This window comes from Lycium barbarum, chromosome 6, assembly GCF_019175385.1.
Source record: "Lycium barbarum isolate Lr01 chromosome 6, ASM1917538v2, whole genome shotgun sequence".
Classification (NCBI taxonomy): Eukaryota; Viridiplantae; Streptophyta; class Magnoliopsida; order Solanales; family Solanaceae; genus Lycium; species Lycium barbarum.
The window spans coordinates 11,357,318-11,377,717 of record NC_083342.1 but is presented as its reverse complement, the minus strand read 5'-3'; the positions used below and the strand labels follow the sequence as shown (position 1 = coordinate 11,377,717).

At 33.4% G+C, this 20,400-nt stretch overlaps 1 protein-coding gene across 3 annotated transcripts; it reads left to right on the top strand.

The window, feature by feature from the left end:
• Window positions 1-5,959: 5,959 nt before the first annotated feature.
• LOC132600774 (uncharacterized) lies at window positions 5,960-18,896 on the top strand. Of its 3 annotated transcripts, XM_060314154.1 has the most exons (7): window positions 5,960-6,488; window positions 8,057-8,115; window positions 10,278-10,335; window positions 13,440-14,560; window positions 15,125-15,308; window positions 17,383-17,465; window positions 18,519-18,896. In XM_060314154.1, the coding sequence occupies exons 4-7, from the start codon at window positions 13,598-13,600 to the stop codon at window positions 18,591-18,593; spliced, it is 1,305 nt and encodes a 434-aa protein (XP_060170137.1). In that variant the 5' UTR covers window positions 5,960-6,488; window positions 8,057-8,115; window positions 10,278-10,335; window positions 13,440-13,597; the 3' UTR covers window positions 18,594-18,896. The 3 variants fall into 3 exon arrangements, with proteins under 3 accessions (XP_060170137.1, XP_060170138.1, XP_060170139.1); XM_060314155.1 differs by lacking the exon at window positions 10,278-10,335; XM_060314156.1 differs by lacking the exons at window positions 5,960-6,488; window positions 8,057-8,115; window positions 10,278-10,335 and adding an exon at window positions 11,427-13,100.
• Window positions 18,897-20,400: the final 1,504 nt, after the last annotated feature.

Below are 20,400 nucleotides of genomic sequence, written 5' to 3'. Positions count from 1 at the left end.
TGCCTTTGATACATCATGTAATGACCTGAAGCCAAGCCCTCTTTCCTATTTTGGTAAGCAGATATCCATCCATTTAGCCAGTGTCTGGTTCTTCCTTCCTCCTTATTATTCTAAATTAGGAAAGATTTTATACAGATCATCCAACACACATTTAGGAGGAGCTAAAGCTGAGAGCAGATATACAGGCATACTTTGCACAACATTTGCTATCAAGACTGCTTTACCACCATAATAAAATTCCGCCCTTCCATGCTTGTAACTTATCCGTAACCTTTTTGATGATGTCATTGTAGAAAGCCTTTCTTTTCCTAGTATGAGAAATTGGACATCCCAAATATGTAAGAGGGAATTGTCCTCTTGAAAAGCCTATTATTTGCACCACTTCTTGACTGAATTCACTTGACACATTTTGATGTAAATAAACATCACTCTTATCCTTGTTTATTTTTTGTCCTGATACCTTCTCATAATCTGACAACACATTCATAATCATCTGCAAGGATACTTGTGATGCCGAGGAAAATATTATAATATCATCTGCATATGATAAGTGGTTCAAATTTGCACTCAACTTAAGCATACCATAGCCTTGGTACAGACTGCTTTCAAATAGAACATTTAAGGATCTTAAAAGTACCTCAGTTGCCAGTATAAACAGTGCAGGAGACGAAGGATCACCTTGTTTCACACCCCTTGTAGAATGGAAAAAAACATGTGCTTGTCCATTGATTAACACTGAATACCATTTGTTAGCAATCAACCTCCAAATCATATCTGAAAATCTCTCATCAAATCCCATCTTTCTGAGGACCCTAAGGAGTTTTTTCCATGAAACTCTATCATAAGCTTTTTCCATGTCCAACTTTATGATCATATTAGCTGATTTTCCCCTCTTTCTGATATATGTAACTATCTCTTGTGTCAACAACACATTCTTTATAATATTTCTCCCTTTTACAAAACCAGATTGGTTTTGAGATATCAAAGATGGTAATACTCCTTCAAGTCTATCATAAACTACTCTAGACAACACTTTGTTGATAAAGTTATTGAGACTTATAGATCTCATGTCGGAGAATGCATTAATTATTGCCTTCTTAGGTAGCAATACCAAATTTTTGTGTGTGTGACAGACTTGGGCAAACTGTTACCTTCAAAGAATGCATTCACTAGATCATGAACATATGCACTAACTATTTCCCAGCAAATTTGATAAAATATTCCTGATAAACCATCGGAACCACAAGCACTATCACTAGATAATGCAAAAACTGATGCTTTTGTTTCCTCCATAGTAGGCAATGTACACAGTTTTAAATTTTCCTCCTGAGTGATCATTGTTGGAACATTGTTCAGTAAACTGAAGTCTGTACCCTCTTCCTCCTGACCAAACTGTGATCTATAAAAAGATACTGCTTTATGTGCAATCAAGTCTTGAGTATCCACCTAATCACCATCAGTAGTTTGAATTCTGTTTATATGTAGCTTTTTCCTTCTCCTATTCACCAAATTATGGAAGAAACTTGTATTTCTATCTCTTTCTATGTACCAAGTCATACCTGCTTTTTATCTCTAAAATTCCTCCTCATAGTGCAGATACTTCTTGAGTTCAGCTTGTGCATTATGCTAGATCATTCTGTTCTCTACACTAGGATCTTCCTCAAATAAGCTCTCTTTAATGTTCACAATATCTCCCCTGATGGACAATTGCTTGAAAATGTCTCCAAAAATCTCTTTGTTCCACTTAGACAGTGCACCTTTCACACTCTTAATCTTGTGTTTAAATCAATAAAAGGATCCTGTATGAAATTAGTTTTCCAGTTCTGTCTAACCACCTCTAAAAAAGATTCATTTTCAGTCCAAAACTTTAAGAATCTGAAAGGTCTAATGAATTGTAAAGCTTGTTCTCCAGCACATAAAAGCATTGGTGTATAATCTGAGCCAGTTCTGGATAAATGCTCCATTTCTAAATGTCCAAACCAGTTTTGAAATTCATGATTCACTACTTTTTGTCCAATCTTTTGAAAATGCAATCTTCACCTATCATGTAAATGGACTACCTTTAAACCCCACCTCTATCAATTCGCATGAGTTAACGCAAAATGCAAAATCTTCTTATTCAAGAGGATAAACAGGCAATCCACCAATTTTTCCTTCATTCAAAATCACATTAAAATCCCCTCCTACTAACCATGGATAGTTCATGTCATTGTTTAAGCTCTAAATGTTGTCCAAAAGATCAATTCTTTCAACTGCCTGATATTCAGCATAAACCAAAGTAGTTATCATAAACCTATTCAAATCATGAAGAAAAATATTTAGAGTGACCTGTTGTTCCGTATTCATCAACACTACTGCATCTATCCTTCATCAAGGAAGAACCAAATTTTGCCATTATAATTATAACCTGTAGTCTTCATACCTAATCTCCTTCTATATTGTTGAATGTGTCTTGCATTCTGCAAAGGTTCCAAAAGTGCCACCAAAAAGAATTTGTGATGCCTATATAACATTTGAACCCTATGAAAAGCTTGATGGGTATTCACTGATCTACTATTCCATAAAAGAGATTTAATCATCATTTAACATTAGATTTAGAAGTTTTCCTCTTTGGAAGAACCTTGATAGGTAGTAAAGTATCTGCAATAACATTCTTCTTGTTTTTTCTAGTACCCTTCAGGCTTGACTTCGGAGAAATATCAACCTGTGTTACAACTTCTTGTAATTGCATCTCTAAATCATTGTCATCTGCTGCATTTCTCTTTTCATATTTATGATCACTGCTATTATCTTTAGCTCCTTTCTACAGAATTCCCATGTCATGTGAGCCTAATGCATGAAGTACCTTGTTTAGAGACCCCCTTTCTATGTAGTGCAGTCTGTTGTTGAGCAGCATCACCTATCTGAATAATATCAGCACTTCCTAGTTGCATTGTATTACTCTCAATTGACTTTGATACACTACATGTTGAAGGATATGTGTTAATGGATTGAGCATTGTTAATAGTATCTTTAGCAATATCAGATGGTTCATTCTCCTTCTGTCTTTCTTGATATGCACCATTGAATTTCTCTTCTATCACCTCATAACAATTTGTAACCTTCTCATGTTCAACTTCAAGCACCTCATCCGTTTTCTCCTTTTGCTTCTCAAGCTCTGCACCTTTTGAAGGCTCTCTTGTCACTTCTTGAGAATCTGTAATCTCCTCTTTACCATCTTCAAGAATATTATCCTGGTTCTCCTTTGGCTTACTTTTATCAAGGACTTTATTACAAATCTCTTCTGATGACTCATTTACTAATGGTATTTCATACCTATCTATCTGAGAATTCACATTAGTTTCTTCAGCATTCTGGTTCACACCTGAGGTAACACATTCACTATCAGTGCCTTCTTCCTCATCCATTTTCTCACCCCATAATTTACCCTTCTGAAAGTTCTGACTCTCCTAATTATCAATCATTAGAATCCCTTCAGACTCTCTTGAATCCTGTCTGGAAGCACTACCATCGCTGGTTTCTTCTACACCTTACATAGTGTTCTCTTCAACATTCTTTAATTGAGCTGATCATTTGCATTGCTCTGAGAGCTTTGGATTTCTTCTATAGCAATTTCCTTTAGCTTTGAACTATATCCTTCCGCATTATTTTGCTGATCATTACTTATCTAGTGGGATACTCCCTCATCAACATCTGCAAGTGCTCTATATTTGTTATGAACCTGAACATCACTTTTGACCCTTTTTCCTTCTCTGTTGGTAATTATTGTCTCATTAGTAATGCTACCTATCACCTTCCAATTACATGGATCACCAATAACTTTGCCACTCGATAAGAGTTTAGCATTGAATTTCCTTCCATTGTACCCAACATAATGTTTTTGAGGCCTCTTATCATGCTGTTTGTGTGGATTGTTAGTCTTATGTCCTTGCAATCTACATTCCATACAATACTTCAGAAGATGATCATAATGAATCTTAACATTAATATTTCTAATTGCACTAGAACTTTCATCCTCCACATCCATTCTAACAGATTTTGGAAAATTTGATAGAAGATCCACCAATACTTTGACTCGAGCACAACTAGGCCTTGTCTTATTTATTGTTGCCATATCTAGATGCAAAGGAATTCCAACAGCAGAAGCAAGCATGAATAATGATTCCTTTACAAAATAAGTAGGTAACAAATTTGGAAACGAGATCCATGCCATTGCCTTCGTTGTTTCCTCATCCACTTTGAACTTCGAATCATAAATAAGTGGCCTCGTTTGGTACGGATATCCTTCCCTATCCATAATATAGTATACAAGTTTCAACATTAAATTAATAAAATCTTCAAATAACGATAACCTGATCAGAATATGACGATTCCTAAAGAATCCAATGTCACACTTCCCATTAATCTTGCACCGCTTTGGTACTATTGTATGTAGATCTTCAAGTTCTGGCCATCCATAAGAGAATTCTCTAACAACTGAGTATTGAAGATTTTCAATGAGATCCATACGCTTCACTTCAAATTTCGTCCAGTTCACATATGGGATACTATATAAGTATGTGATTGGTTTTATCAAAATTGGCTCAACGTTTGTCACAGAAGTCTGCGTGGTGGGCTTAGGTTTCAATAGGTTTGCATAGTTTGGAACAGTCTTAGGATCCATCGTGTTAGTAAGAGGTTGTGCTGGAGTTGATGACGATGATGTCTGACCAACCACCATTGGTGGCTAGCCATGGGCCGTTAAGGACATGGCTAGGTTTAGGCACAATTAGGGTTTTGCATGGGGAGAGAGAAGAGAGAGTTTTTTTTTTTTTTACTAATGAGGTGATTTTGCGTTGCATGCACTAATGTTTTATCACTAATTTTCTACGTGGTAAAAAAACGTGTGTTGCTTCTATTATTTTATTTATAATCTTTCGTCAACAAAATATAGTCTTAAAAAATATAATGATCCACGTAGGAGTGCAACTATTCAAGAAATAAAATAACTAATAATTCATATATATGTTTCGTAATTTTCAAATATATAAATTTATTTTAATGATTCAAAAGTATTATACGTCCACATGGTTAGTAAATCAGAATATTAAAAACGTAAGAAAAATATAGTAAAAGAAAAACGGTCTGACTACCCAAATTGTAATACCGTCACATAAAATGACACAGAAGGAACACTTGTTTTCCTTAACAAGAAAATGAAATCAAGAAAAGTATTACGCTATGCCATAACAAATCTACTAAGATAATTAGACATTGTGCATATATATTACTTAATAATTTTATTTTCTGAGATGGGTATCGCTAACATATATAGATATTTGCAAGTCTATTTATGGATCTCATTCTCGTATCTTAAGCTCAAAAACTATAGATACCACTAACAATATTGCTTGTGAACTCCTCTAGAGATTTTAGAATTTAACATTACTATGAATAATTTGTTGAGTTTTTATATGATGAGCTTGCTATTGAAAGTACCTTTAGCATAGCTAATAAAATCAATGATATTTTTGTATTATTTATCAATTTGAGCTTAAAATCGATCGTCGTATTAGTTCTTTCTTCTTGGATTGTTTTGCAAAAAGAAGGTTTATTTGATGTTGAATCTCAACAATAACTATTGAAATGCCGAGTGTAATAAAGAAAAATAAAGAAGAAAAATATTTGCAAACAAATTAATGTTTAGCTTCGTCAACATGTTGTTGCTTTGTAATGCATAATTTCATTTCCCGGTAGTTATAACGTCACTTATTTACTATAATAAATCATAGTTTATTTATTTATTTGATGTTGAAAATTGTGACAGCATTTATTGAGCACTCAAATATCTTTTTGCAATAATTGGTTAGTCAACATTTATTTAATTCAGAAAAAATAAGTGAAATTAATCAAACATATGATAAAGTTCAATTGGGATTATTGGACACTATATTCTCAAAAGCATTCAATAAAACAAAAAGAGAAGAGCTCTTATTTCATGAATTTATTTGAAAATAAAAAGAAATTCTTCTTTAACTTTCAAATACTTTTATATTCTGATTTAGTTTTTAGGAGTTTGTAGAAAATGTCGAACTACTCCTTCAATAACTTAATGTAATAAAAAGCGAGAAAAAAATTAAAAAATAATTATAAACTTATTTTTGATGTTAGTATTGGGCCCGACCGGGCTTAGCACGGGCCAAGTAACACTAGTTTTTATTAATAATAGCAAAAATAAAACAATAAAAACAGTTAAACAAAAAACAAAAACGGTCCCAAATTAGGACAAAGGCCCGATATTCTCTTAAACCCTAGAACCTACTTAGGAAACATCGAGTTCAGGTAGCAGCGATCTCGTCGGAGTTGGTTCGCCACAACCTCACCTCAGTTCAAGGCTCTGGATCTCCGATATGGACACACTTCTTATCGTACCACAAGCTCTTACTGGTGCAGTGTATCTATGGCAAAGGAATGAAACTCAGAAAATCCTGATCTTTATCTTCCAGCTGGTAAAAATTTGTTCCCGAACAACTCTATTCTATCTAAATGAGTTCATAGTTGAGTAAAACGCCAGGTAATCTCAGAATAGCTCCCCGATTCGATATATCTCTTTGTAGATGGGGTACTGTGTAGTCGAATGACCCATCTGTGTTGGTTGTGACTGTTAAGCTGAAATTTCTCTGCTTTCTTCTCTTCCGGACTGTTGGAACTTCGTCTGAAACTTCATCTGTGTTGGTTGTGTCTGTCGCATGATACACCAATCAAACTTAACTTTGAATAACCAGTGAGTCCAATTAATTCTAGGTTAAAAAAAGGACTAGTCTATCATGGGAACTGCTAACATCATTAGTTGATACCACTTAGATATTTGCTTCCCTTTCATTGACATGATTTCAATGGGAAAAGCCAAAGGCTAATACCACCATTAGAAATTCTTCTACTAATTGGGTTGCAAAGTCAAGAAGTAGATCAAACCCTGCTGCGTTTCTTGCATTTCTAACCCTAAAATTAGCAGTTCACTGCTTATCCAAATTTAGAACGCTTCTCCCTATACTAGGTAGTTCAGAAAAAGAGTTAAATCTTGAAGTACCTCCAAAATCAAAAGCTAAATTAGTTAAAGATCTACTAATGTGTTTCCTTCCCTATAGACATGAAGTATTGTCACATTGAATTCTGCCGTCGACTCTTTCATTCTGTCCACAATTGTAATAATACTCTATGGATTTTCCCACAATCCATCGGTACATTCTTCATCATTAGAAAATCTGTTTCCAAGATTAAAGGATGAAGTCCCTTTTCTACACAGTACACTAGACCCTCCATAACAGCTCTTGCCTCAGCCAAAATATTTGTATTTTGCCCAACTCCATACATTCTGCATAAACCAGATCATCATGACAATTTCTCACACAAAAGTCATAGGAACTAGGACCAGGATTGTTGAGGCTTCTTACTTATATAATAATATGATGATTAATTTTTTTTTTTTTTTTATCATAGACAAAACTAACCTATGCATACATTACAACTAGAAATTATGCTTAATGACTAATAGAAGTTTGCTGCGCAAATATTCTTAAGTTGGGGTAATTTGTTAAACATTATATTAAGCGGAGATAATAGTTCAAGACCGTCCTCTATATTTTAAAATTATTTATAATTTTAATTTACTTCTTAATAATTATATTCTAACTACTTAATTACATATATATCTCATATGGAGTGTAGGTGTAGAATTTCTATAGTATAGGGGTATACATGTTATAATTTTAAAATAAAAGGTGTGTATCCCAAACCGAGCCATATTATAGAGGGGTTGAGTGTAATTAGACAATTCTAAAAGATGCTTACATCAAAGTTAAATCTTGACTACTCTCATATAATCTCTCCAAATTGTGAAAATCTATGCAGTGATAAAAAATAATAAAAGAGGAGAGAGAGAGATGGGGAGAGAAATAGAAGTTGACCAATAGAAATGAAAAAAGAGTTGCACCGAAAAAAAGGGCTTTTAATAGGACAGTGATCAATTAATTTGAGTTGTTGCCTTTTTAATTCCTTCATTTTTCTTCCTTTTCAGGTTATACGCAGAGTTTTTGTGGGTATCCTTCTATTTTTTCTTCTTTGCTATTCACTGAGGTAAAATTTCACTTTCTTTATTCGTGCGTGTCCCTTTTATATTTGGATTATATGTGAGTTTATTTCTTGTCATTGTTTACGATTTTGTGTGTGTATGTGTGTCTATGCGCGTTTTTTTTTGCTATATACATTCCTCCAAGGTGGGGTAAGGTCTTCTTACGCTCTATCCTTTGCAGACCCTACTTGTGGATTTACACACCGGGAATGTTGTTGTTGATTCATTTTTTGTTTATATCCATGTTTTTGTTTTGTTTGGATTTTGTATCGTTTGCAAATTCTAGGCTCTTGTTTATTTATTAAAGTTAGGGGCGGAGTCAAGATTTTTAACAAGATTCAAATTTAAAGAAACAAAAACACCAATAAATCCAGAAATTCAACATTTATTACATATGTTTTTGTGGATCGCTTTTTCTATTTTCTTTTTTGCTATTCACTGAGGTAAATTTCACTTTCTTTACTCGTGTGTGTCCTTTTTTACCTTTGGAATGGGTTTTATATCTTGGGATTGTTCACGTTTTTTTTTTTTTTTGGGTGTGTATGTGTGTGTGTGTGCACGTTTTCTTTATTTTTGCTAAATGATATACTTTGATTTTTTGTTTATACCCATGTTTTTGTTTTGTTTGATTTTGTACGTTTGCAAACTTTAGGCTCTTGTTTATTTATTACTCCAATAAAAGTTAGTATTGGAGACAAGATTTTCACTAAGATTCAAAATATAAAGAAACAAAAATCCTTGCCACCTTTTTACTAGTTAAAGGGATTTTAAAACAAAAGAAACAAGAAAAGGGATCTTTAAAAATTATAAATGTATTAGGAAAAGAATGTGTTTAAAAAGAAGAAACAATGTATTTAGTAGGAAATGGATACTTTTGATCAAATTAAGTAACAGTAGGGGCATTTTGGGACCAAATTATTAATAGAGGACTTTTTTTTCGACAATTTTACATAATTTAAGAATATTTTGACCTTTTCTGTTAAAAAACGACGACAGAATAAGAAAATAAACTTTGCATGTTATTTCCTATCTAATTGGAAATACACATCTTAGTTCCGTAAGTGATTTGGAGGTAGCGAGTACCGACCACGTCTTCATTTCGTTTGGGACGTGGCATTATTAATATTTAATGCTATTTATTTCATTTATTATAACTTAAATAATATTTAAAGTTTATTTATTTTCTTCTTACGTAATGCTTCTCAACATTACTTATTCCTACTTAAAACTATCAATTCTATGTTAATCGTTTATTCATCTTCTTTTTTCTTTTTTTTAAGTGATGGTATTTAACGTTACTTATTTCTTCTTAAAATTACTAATTCTATGTTAACCATTTATTCCTCTCCCTCAGCTTCTTGCACCTCCTCTTCCTTTTTGTGCCAATTAAATTTTGAAAAGGGGAACCAATCAATACAATTGAAATATTTTGCCCAAGCAGCATATTAAATGATCTTCAATATCTGTAACTTATTAAAATATTTTGAATTTTTATTTTTGTAGACAATTAGCTTATGCGTACATTACAACTAAAACTAATGCTTAATGTGCAATAAAGTCTTCCCGCGCGAATATTTTTAAGTTGGGGGTTATTTTTAATTTTCTTTTTATCAAAGGGATATAAAAAGTTTAAGATAACCCCTTAGGATGTCCAATTTGTGCAATTTTCTAAAATTGGTGACTACTTTAAGCCCCCGTTTGGCCATAACAATTATTCACTTTATTTCGATTTTTTTTTTATTTTTTTTGGAATCAGTGTTTGACCATAAGAATTTTGAATACAACTTGAAGTTATATTCTGGAATACCAAAAACTCAAAAAACTTATTTTTAAAAAAAATTCACTTTTTTACCACTACATTTTACCAAAAACTATAATTTCAAAAATTATGATCAAACACAACTCCAACTCCAACTCTAACTCCAAAATTCAATTTTTTTTTTTTTTTTTTTTTTTATATCTATGGACAAACGGCCTAAATAAATCTAATCTCTCGAAGATTGTGAAACTCTAAGGAGTGATTAAGAGAGAGAGAGAGAGAGAGAGAGAGAGAGGTGACAACTAGAAATTTTAAAAAGTTGCAGCAAAAAAGACAGCTTTTCATTGGACAATGATAATTCGTGTTGTTGGTCTTTTTCATACTTCCATTTCTTCACTTCTTTTTCAGGCTGTACGCAGAGATTTTGTGGGTTCTTTCTATTTTCTCTTCTTTGCTATTCACTGAGGTACAATTTCACTTTCTTTACTCGTTTGTGTCCCTTTTTATTTGGTACTGTCCTCATAGCCATTTGCACCGCTTCAGAAAATAATAATTTCTAAATAAAAATAAATAATTTGATTAAACTATTTCTAATTAAATAGGTATTGAAATTAATCACATAACACTTAAAAATATAATTAGACAAATGCTATTTTTTATCCAGAGGGAGTACTATATGAGTTTATTTCTTGGGATTGATCACGATTTCTTTTTTTTGTGTGTGTGTGTCTGTTTGTGTGCGTTTTTTCCTCTTCCTCCGCTCCTACTTTCACCCTTTTTGCTCCAATTGAATTGACAAGGGGAATCCGTCACTACAATTGAAAAATCTTGCCCAAGCAGCATTTACGTTATCTTTCAATTTTTGTAATTTATTAAAATGTTTCAATTTTTTTGTATCATAGGCGCAAAACTAACTTATACATACATTACAACTAGAACTTATGCTTAATGTGTAGTAAAGTCTTCCCGCGTGAATATTTTAAAGTTGGGGGTTTTTTATTTTATTAACTCGAGATTAAAGTTGAAAACAATATCTTATGATGTCCAATTATGCAATTTTCTAAAATTGTGACTACATCAATAAAATCTAATCTCTCGAAGATTGTGAAAATCCAAGGAGTGACTAAAAAAGAGAGAGAGAGAGATAAAGGTGACAAATAGAAATTAAAAAAAGTTGCAGCCAAAAAAGGGCTTTTAATAGGACAGTGATTCGTTCAGTCACTAGCTCAAGTTGTCTTTTTTTTTTTTTTTTTTTTTTTTTACTTCAGACAACATACGACTAGTATTTTTGTGGGTCTCTTTCTTTTTTCTCATTCTTTGCTTTCACTGAGGTAAAATTTCACTTTCTTTACTCGTGTTTGTCCCTTTAATATTACTCCTCTGTTGCAATTTAAGTGCATTAGTTTGATTAGATACAAAATTTTAAAAAATAAATTTTGAATCATGTGGAGAGTGTAAATTAAATTAAAAATATGAATAATGTACTAAAATATTTATAAATTTGTTAGATAGAAAATTTAAATTATGGACTTGTTAAATATAGAGACACTCTTTTGGCATAGACTAAGAATAAAAGCAACACACTTAAATTGGAGCGGAGTGGCTAGTTTATTTCCTGGGATTGTGTGTGTATGTATATGTGTCTGCCTCTTCGCGTTCTTTTTATTTTATTGCTAAATGATATACATTGATCTTTTGTATAAATAAAAAACAACATTTGTTGTTGTTGATTACATTGAATTTTTGTTTTTACCCATGTTTTTGTTTTTGTTTTGTTTGGATTTTGTATCGTTTGCAAATTTTAGGCTCTTGTTTTTTTTTTTTTTTTTTTTTTTTTTTGTGGGTCTCTTTCTATTTCCTCTTCTTTGCTATTCACTGAGGTAAACTTTCACTTTCTTTACTCGTGTGTGTCCCTATTCTATTTGGTAATAGATAGTTTATTTCTTGGGATTACTCGTCTGTCTGCGCGTTTTTTTTGTTGCTAAATGATATACATTCCTCCCAAGAGAGTAGTAAGTTGTGCATACACTTTACACTTCCAGACTAACTTGTGGACTACATTGAGTATGTTGCTGTTGTTGTTTATATACATTGATTTTTTTGTTTATACCCATGTTTTTGTTTTGTTTGGATTTAGTACGTTTGCAAAATTTAGGCTTCTGTTTATTTATTAAAAGTAGCAGCGGAGGCAAGATTTTAACTAAGATTCAAAAATACAAAGAAGCAAAAACACGAAAGAGTCGAGAGATTCAACATTTATTGTATGTACGTAAAAATAATTTGTACACTCTACCCATCCCCAAACCCCACTTGTGGGATTACACTGGGTATTGCGTTGTTGTTGTTATTGATATACATTTTTTTGTTTTGTTTATTACAATGTTTTTGTTTTGGTTAGATTTTGTATTGTTTGCAAATTTTAAGCTTCTGTTTATTTATTAAAGTTAGTGGCGGAGTTAAGAGTTTAACTCAGATTCATAAATACCAAGAAGCAAAAACACGAAAAAGTCGAGAGATTCAACATTTATTATATGTACGTAAAAATAATTATGTACACTCTACCCTTGCCCAAACCCTAGTTGTGGGATTACATTGTGTATGTTGTAGTTGTTGTTGTTATTGATTTAGATTGCTTTTTTGTTTATTTTCATGTTTTTGTTTTGGTTGGATTTTGTATCGTTTACAAATTTTAGGCTTCTGTTTATTTATCAAAGGTAGCGGCGGAGGCAAGATTTTCACTAAGATTCAAAATATAAAAAAGTAAAAAACACAAAGAAGTCTAGAGATTAAACATTTGTTTTATGTGCATAAAAAATAATGTTGATCTTGAATATACGAATTAATTTTTGTACCCCTCGCACAGTCCTTTTTCCCATTTGATGACAAGGAGTTATCTTCAAAAGGTGCTAGTTGGCCTTTATGGGATTTAATTTATAGATTTCTTCATTTCCTTTTGGGTATTGTTTACATCTTGAGTTCTTGGATTTTAGTTTTTTATTCGTCGTTTGAGTATGTAAACCTCGAATGAAAAGCTTTTTGAAGTATCTTCGACGAATTTGCACTTGAACGTGTGGCTTGCCAATGAAGTAGGTGGAAACCATGGTATACCAGGATTCGGAGTTACCCGATACATGTGCTGATAGAAAGTAGTAGGTACTCAAGGAATAGTCGAGGTGTGCACATGCTGATCCGAACACCCCTTTATAAAAAAAGCATCGTTGACGGACTTAGGTACAAATATGTATTCGACACAAGTGTGTATAAATATCTAGTGCGAATATGTTTAACCAATAGAAAGTTTATAGTTTATTTGGAAATATCCTTATGGAGTCCCAATACCTATGTCATACCTATGATGCTGGTATGGCAAGGCAATGAAGAGTTTGTTAAAGTACACACACAAGCACATATATAAGTATGTATATATTGTACGTACATACACGAGTTCTTGAATTCTAATTTTTTTCATTTTCATGTCTTTTCAGTCCATTGACATTGATTATATTCCTTCCATTTTTTTTTTTATTGTTTTTCTTTTTATGGACATTGATTATTCCTTTTGTTTTCTAGCGGCTGGAGTTTTCAGAAGGATACCTGCACTTCACATAGATGGTGAAATTTATGAAGTTTAATGAGTCTCTATGTCTATGAATAGTTGGAATTGGGGTGAAGTAGCAGTGAATTTGTTGTCGTGAGCTGTTGATTTGTTGGAGCTGAATTCCATTACAATGGGGCGACCAGGATTGAGAAACTGGGATATTTTTTATGAAGCAAGACGTGGAAACAAAAAGGCAGAGACTGTTAGTGATAATATTCGTTTCATGCAAAAGATTTCAAGCTCGGATAATGTCGATGAAGATTATTTCGAGTTTTTGAAGCATCTCTATAACTATGATATAGATTCTCAGTCATACACAAATGAATATGGAAATGATGGCAGCTATTATGAGGTTGAAGTTGAGTATGAGGACGAGGATGAAGCTGACCCGCAGTACAAGATGTTTTTGGCTAATGCTAAGCCAGATGGGAAGTCATATGTGCTTAACGCTGAGACAGAGGACGGGTTACCTGTGTCCATAAAGTATGAAAAAGAGTGTGACTGTGATGATGAGCGTGTATGTGCCTGTTGGAAAAAAAAGAAAGATATAGAGATGCAAAAGGATGAGAAAAACTCGCATCCTACTCGTCGCAAAGTTGAGGTAAAAAAACGGAGAATGTCAACAGCTAGATCCATGGGAGATGTGGATGTGATATTTGAGCCTTCCGATCCAACTTCTCAGAGGAAAAATGGGACTATGAGGCGGAAGATTAGCACGGGAAAACGTGGTCCATCCAAGAGACAACGCAAGAGTGAGACTAAGATAAAGTCGGGTAAGGAGAAGATGACAGAGAAAGGGAGTAAACCAGTTCATGTCACAGGCAAAGAAGCAGCATCTGATGGACAGGGCAAGAGTGAGACTAAGATAAAGTCGGGTGAGGAGAAGATGATGGGAAAAGGGAAGAAACCAGTTCATGTCACAGGCAAAGAAGAAGCATCTGATGTAGGTGAAGAATATGTGTTACTCCTGGAGAATCTTCAAAATGAAAATTGGAGCATGAAAACCTCGTTAAGAAGTGGTTGCAATATTGAATATGAAGCTGCTGAAGATGACCTTGAAATCCTTTACGACAATAGTGATACGCTCGAGAAGGTAAGAAGCTTTAACCTTACTGCTTCTTTAGTGAAAGACCACGAGAGTATATGTTCTTCCTACCTTTGTTTCTCCTCCCTATTTTATAGCCTGCTTGACCAAGCTTCTTCAAGGCCAGCAGCGTTTTTTTTTTTTAATCCAAAGTTGAGGTGTTTGGCCAAGCTTTTAGGAGAAGAAAAAGTGTTCTTCAGTAGAAGCACAAGCTGTTTTTGAGAAGCTAAAAAAAAGTAACTTCTCCCCCAAAATACATTTTTGAAAAGCACTTTTATGAAAACACACTTAGAAGCACTTTTCAAAGCTTGGCCAAATACTAATTGCTTCTAAAAAGTGTTTTCAAAATGATTAATCAAACACAAGTTGCTTCTCACTAAAGGTATTTTTTTGAAAAGCACTTTTCAAATTAAGCTGATATTAAAAGCCTGAACAAACAGGCTCTTACTTTTCGTCCTTACCCGCTCAGTTTGTTAGTTTGTAGTTTCTGGAAATAGTTCTTCATGATGCTTGGATGTGAATAAGCTTCAATGAATGCTAATGTCAAAGATATATCCACTGAAAAATGTGCAGTCCAAGTTCAGGCAGAAAGTCATGGATCTTCTGAAGAAGCCTTACAATACAGAGGAGTACAAAGAGCTATGGACATATGTCAACGATAAAAAACCAGTGGAAAGGAATATGGAAACGCGTAGAGGGGGACTGAGCAGTTACAAGACAACGAAAATGGGAAAATCATATCTGGAACTCTATGAAGGTAAGTTCAACATCCTGTAAGATTTTCATCGATAATACAATTTCCACTGTTTACAGAGTTTTGGCATATGTCTAGTATAACATGTTGTTAGGTGAATCAATAGCCGCTCAAACATTAGTAAAAATTTGGATAATGGTTGTCACCTATCATTGAACCCAAATTGCTTGGAGTAATTTCCTTTGTATATTGTGAAACACTATACATTTTACAGTCTCTGATTTCATCTTTGGATGTCTTGCTAGTTTCAGTAAATTATGCTGTCAAGGCAAATGAATAACATAAAATGATTTGAGATTTCACTTAGTACAAAGCATGACCAGTCCAAAGGGATTTTGCATTAAAAGAATAGGTTGGTTGTAAGATTTCATGGAATTCTGTTCCTTTATACCACCCATAGGCCATAGCATAATTAGGTTGGTTTCCCCAACGAAGGTGAATTTATTTCTAATATTGCTTCATTCTAAAAAGAAACAAATTGATCTGTCTATTGGATGTTGTTACAACCTTCCGAGTTTTAGGAGGTCAATTGCTAAGTGAAGTTTGGGGCAATAGGCTTATGTGTGAACGGAATACGGAAAAAAAAGAGAGAAAAATAATTATGAACAGTAAGAAACTAGGAATCCTTTTTCAAATTGTTGGTCTCCCGCAAAGTTTTGTACTTTTCCTAGAGTGAGATCCTCAGTCCTAACTCCTAATACATTTTCACAAAAGATACGGAATTTTTCACCCTATAATATATTTGAAGCCAGTGTCCGTCAAGCTGGAGAACTTTTAGGTATTATTATCCACCATATCAGCCAAACTTAATGATAAACAAAAAATGAAGCAGCAAAAGCTGTAATAAAATCTCTATTTGGGTGAAATTCAAATACTTATTTTCTTTCTCCAAGTATTGTACACTCATGTTTTGAACCACAGATGTCATGCTTCGCTAGGTTTGAATATTGACATAATGCTCCGCATGGATTTTGTCACGAAGTCTATTCGAAATTTCTTTGCTCTCCACTAAAATTTGAGCCCTGATTATATTTTGTAACAATCTTACCACTCAAGAAAAATGGAATAATGATTTTTGTACTTTGGTGTCGTCGTCCTGCAATTTTCTTTTTCAATTTTAAACTTCAGAAATCATCTGTTTCCCACGTTTTATGAAGAAGCTTATCATCTAGGACATCACTATGGTGAATTGAATATTTGTAAAAGTGCATCATATATTGAAATTCTAGCAGTAATAAACAACATGCACCCAACTACCCAAGGGTGTGACCTAGTGGTCAATGACGTGGGTTGAGAAGCATGAGGTTTTAAGTTCAAGCCCAATTGAGGCAAAAAACACTACCAAGCCATACAGACAAAATTATTGGGGGTTACCTGTGCTGGTGGGAGATAGTTATTAGCAGGTACCCCGTTAAACTAGTCGAGGTGCTCAAGCTAGGCCGGACACCACAGTTATTAAAAATAGAGCAATTGAAAATTATTGTTCCTTGTATGCCCACCAAGAACTAACCCTTCTCTTCTTTTCACTTGGGAATAGGAACCCCAAGGCCTACAAAAACTAGCTCATTTTTAGTTGAATGATGAAGGAACTAGTTTAAATTTAAGTTGTGGTCCACTGTTCCTTCAACTAAAATAATCCATGTTTCTATAACAACAGTTTGCCTAATGAAACAGTGGAAGCTCCGTTTTTTTTCCTTTGATAAGTAAACAGTGGAAGCTCTTTGTTGAAAGCTAGTTGTTCTTGGGTATTTAGGGAAATTTGGGATTGTCTGTTGCTAGAAATGATAACTAGTCTATCTGTTCTTGGATATTTTGGGAAATTTGGGATCATAGATTGCTAGAAACATTAATTAACTGATATTGTAGTAGATTTTTTTTTTTCCTCTTTGGTAAGTTTGATGTGCTCATATCTGCTGGACATCAATGCGAATCTTCAACTTCACCTTGCATTTTGTGTGCTCTCTCTAAATTCTCTACACTTTTGGCACTATGAAGTCATTCAAATTTGTGCTTAATTTTGACTTTAGTTGCACTGTACGCCATTACAAATATGACATCTTTCAATTTATACTTGCAGACCTTAAGGAAAAGCTCATTGAATTTGATAATGACAAGAGGAAAAAGTTGAAGATCATGCGTGGCTTTACGTTTTGGTTACAGGTGAGTGGCTCATCTCAGCCCTATTGATGAAGAATAGATTGACGGTTTTCTTTCGGCTTGAGCTTTTGATATGTGTACGTCCTTCTGTTGCTAATCAATGAAAGAATGTTGTTGGTCAAAAGATATTTTTATATGGATATATGTTCTATATATGAGGTTTCAAGCTATCTCTGAAACTAATTGCTAGTTTGAATTTGAATTCTAGAGAAACAAGTGATGCAATCATCATTTTATTAACAACATTAACAAAAGAATGATGATGTTCAGTGGCGGAACCAGGGTTTTCACCACGGGGATTCAAACATATTAGTATATTATTTATAAATATTTTTTACCTATCGACACAGTATAAATTTTCCAAGGGGTGTCAATCGACACCCCTTTGAGCAAGGTGGCCCTACCACCGATAATGTTGATACTTTATCCCAAAAAAAAAAAAAAATAGAATGATGTTGATTTGATCAGGTGGGAAATCAGCAAGTACCTAATTACCTGACTTTATGAAAAGTAAATATGCTTTAAGTCTTGTTTGGGCTAGTTTTCTATGCATTTTCACTAAATTAGGTAAGAATTAAATCGATAACGAATTCGGAACTAGCAAAAGATATAGAAGGACATCCATGAGTTGTGCTTTTGTAGCAAATGCCAGCTTCATCATCCTTGATTATTTTTTTCTTTAAATCATCAGTTTTAGTTACTTTTAAGGAATTTGTTCTTCATTATAATTAGACCTATGTTGCAGATAAATACTCAATGCGTTAATATGTGAAGGTGAAACGTCATTACCATTTTGCGTACGTTTAATTTATTGCATGTATGATGATAATATAATATGAAATGGGCTTAAATGAAGAAGTGAGAGTCATATAGTCAGCTTGTTATTGTTCAGGACTGAGGCATATTTGTTATTGTTTATTGTTCTATTTATTGCATACTAGTTGTGTGTTGGCATAGTTGTTATTGTTGTTGTTCTTTTTATTGCATTCTAGCTGTTTATAGACAAATTTAGTAATGTAAATGAAGCATGTACTTTTTTATTTGGTGTTTTGCTAGAATGTCGTTCATGGAGGAGCCTTCAAACCTTGGAATGACAGAGAGTTTCTCGCGCTGGTGGCTGAATCTACCTAGAAGTAATGCACTTGCACTTCCAGTCTTACTTTTTTGATTAATCATCTGAAGACTGGGCTGCATTGAATACAAAATCAGTATATCATACAGGGAAGCAAACTTAGTAGTGGATCGTCTTGTGAATTCTCTTCGAGGCTTTGGAACAATTTTTTATTTTTATTTTTAATTTTTGGTGATCTTATAAGTTCCCCCTCCTGTCCCTTTTCTCAAAATCCCTGGGAATTTATACATCTCAAACAAGGATGTAAATGGAGTTGATAGCAGTGTGTATGCAGAAGTTGGCATCTTCACACACTTCATACATATTTTCTCTTGCAGTTCTTAGTCTCTTTTTTGGACTAATATTTCCTTTGTAAGGCGAGCAAGGAGAACAATAGAGTCCTGAGAATGGAGTCGTCTCTGGCAGGAAGCGTTTTACTGCCCAGAGTGAGCTTTTTGCATGAATCCGTACTAGTCGGGCCCTAAAGTGGGTACTGATACCAGGTGGAAAACCAAAAAGAAAAAAGAGTGGCAGGGCTGGAGAGTTTGGAAAAATAAGATTACTAACTGCATGAGCGGCAGGAAGGGAATTGACATGGGAGTATTTGATTGACTCATTTATAGATATTGCAATTATTGGACAATTTAAAATTGAAGAACTGACTAACAGGATTTTCCATATTATCACATTTTTGAAAGAGATCTCCATGCATTTGGACCCACAGGAACGTTAGATACACTTGCAGAATTAGATGGACTAAAAGAAATAATTCCATAAGAATTAGGAGCAACAGTAAAGCTATCTTGATGTGACCTGCAAGTGGTTTTAGTTCTCTTGAATTTCACGCACAGTTTTCTATCAATCTCTTCCCTCTTTATTCCCTTTGTGTTTTTTTGGTCTTGCTTCTTAAATCAATAAATTTTTTAATTGATTTTATATAGTTATAATGACCCCAATTTATTTAGGATTGAGGCGTAGTTGCAACTGCGGCTTATTTCCCTGAGAATCTAATTGAATTGCTAGTATATTTTTTTTAGGAATGAGAAGAAGCTTGCATGTAGTTCTTCTTTATTCACTTTTCTTGAACAGTGGTTGAGAATAATTAAAGTAAAATTGCATAACTTAATTTTGAACTCTTTAATTTGGATAGGTTATTCACAAACTATACAACGCTATTAAAAAATTGAGGATATAATGGTAAAGAGTAAAGACATGCTTTAGATTAGGGAAAGGTACAAATTTTCCATTAAACGATACTATTAATTGCTCAGTTTTATGTTCCATTATACTTTGGATTTATTCCTATCCTTGCTTTTAGCATCATCTTGTGTTTGTCCCTAACATTAATCTTAGCATAATATGGGTGGATTTCACGTGTAAAAATGCTTTTGAGGAAAATATTATAGTAAAGAAGTTACCTTTACATTTTGTTATACTTCAGGTTGGAGTTGCGTTACCGATCAAGGACAAAACACAATACTTTTTAACTTTGAGTGGAGGTAGAATTAGACACAAAATATTAGGCGAGGGGAAGTTGCACAATATAAGATAGTATAGGCAAATTTGATCCTGGTTTCCTTTAGATTACGATTTATACATCATATATTTTGACTTTTAATATGCATTGAGTAATTCAATAGTTATTATTTTTTATATTACAATTTGAAAAATCATAACCTTTTTTTAAAAAAAAATTCTCATTCGGTATTCAGTATGTATTTTGGAACCCAACTAATTTAAATTGGGATTCTTTCATTTATGTCCCTCCACTCAAACTTAATGACCGACAATAACTCAAATATATAAAACTTATACACTAGATAATAT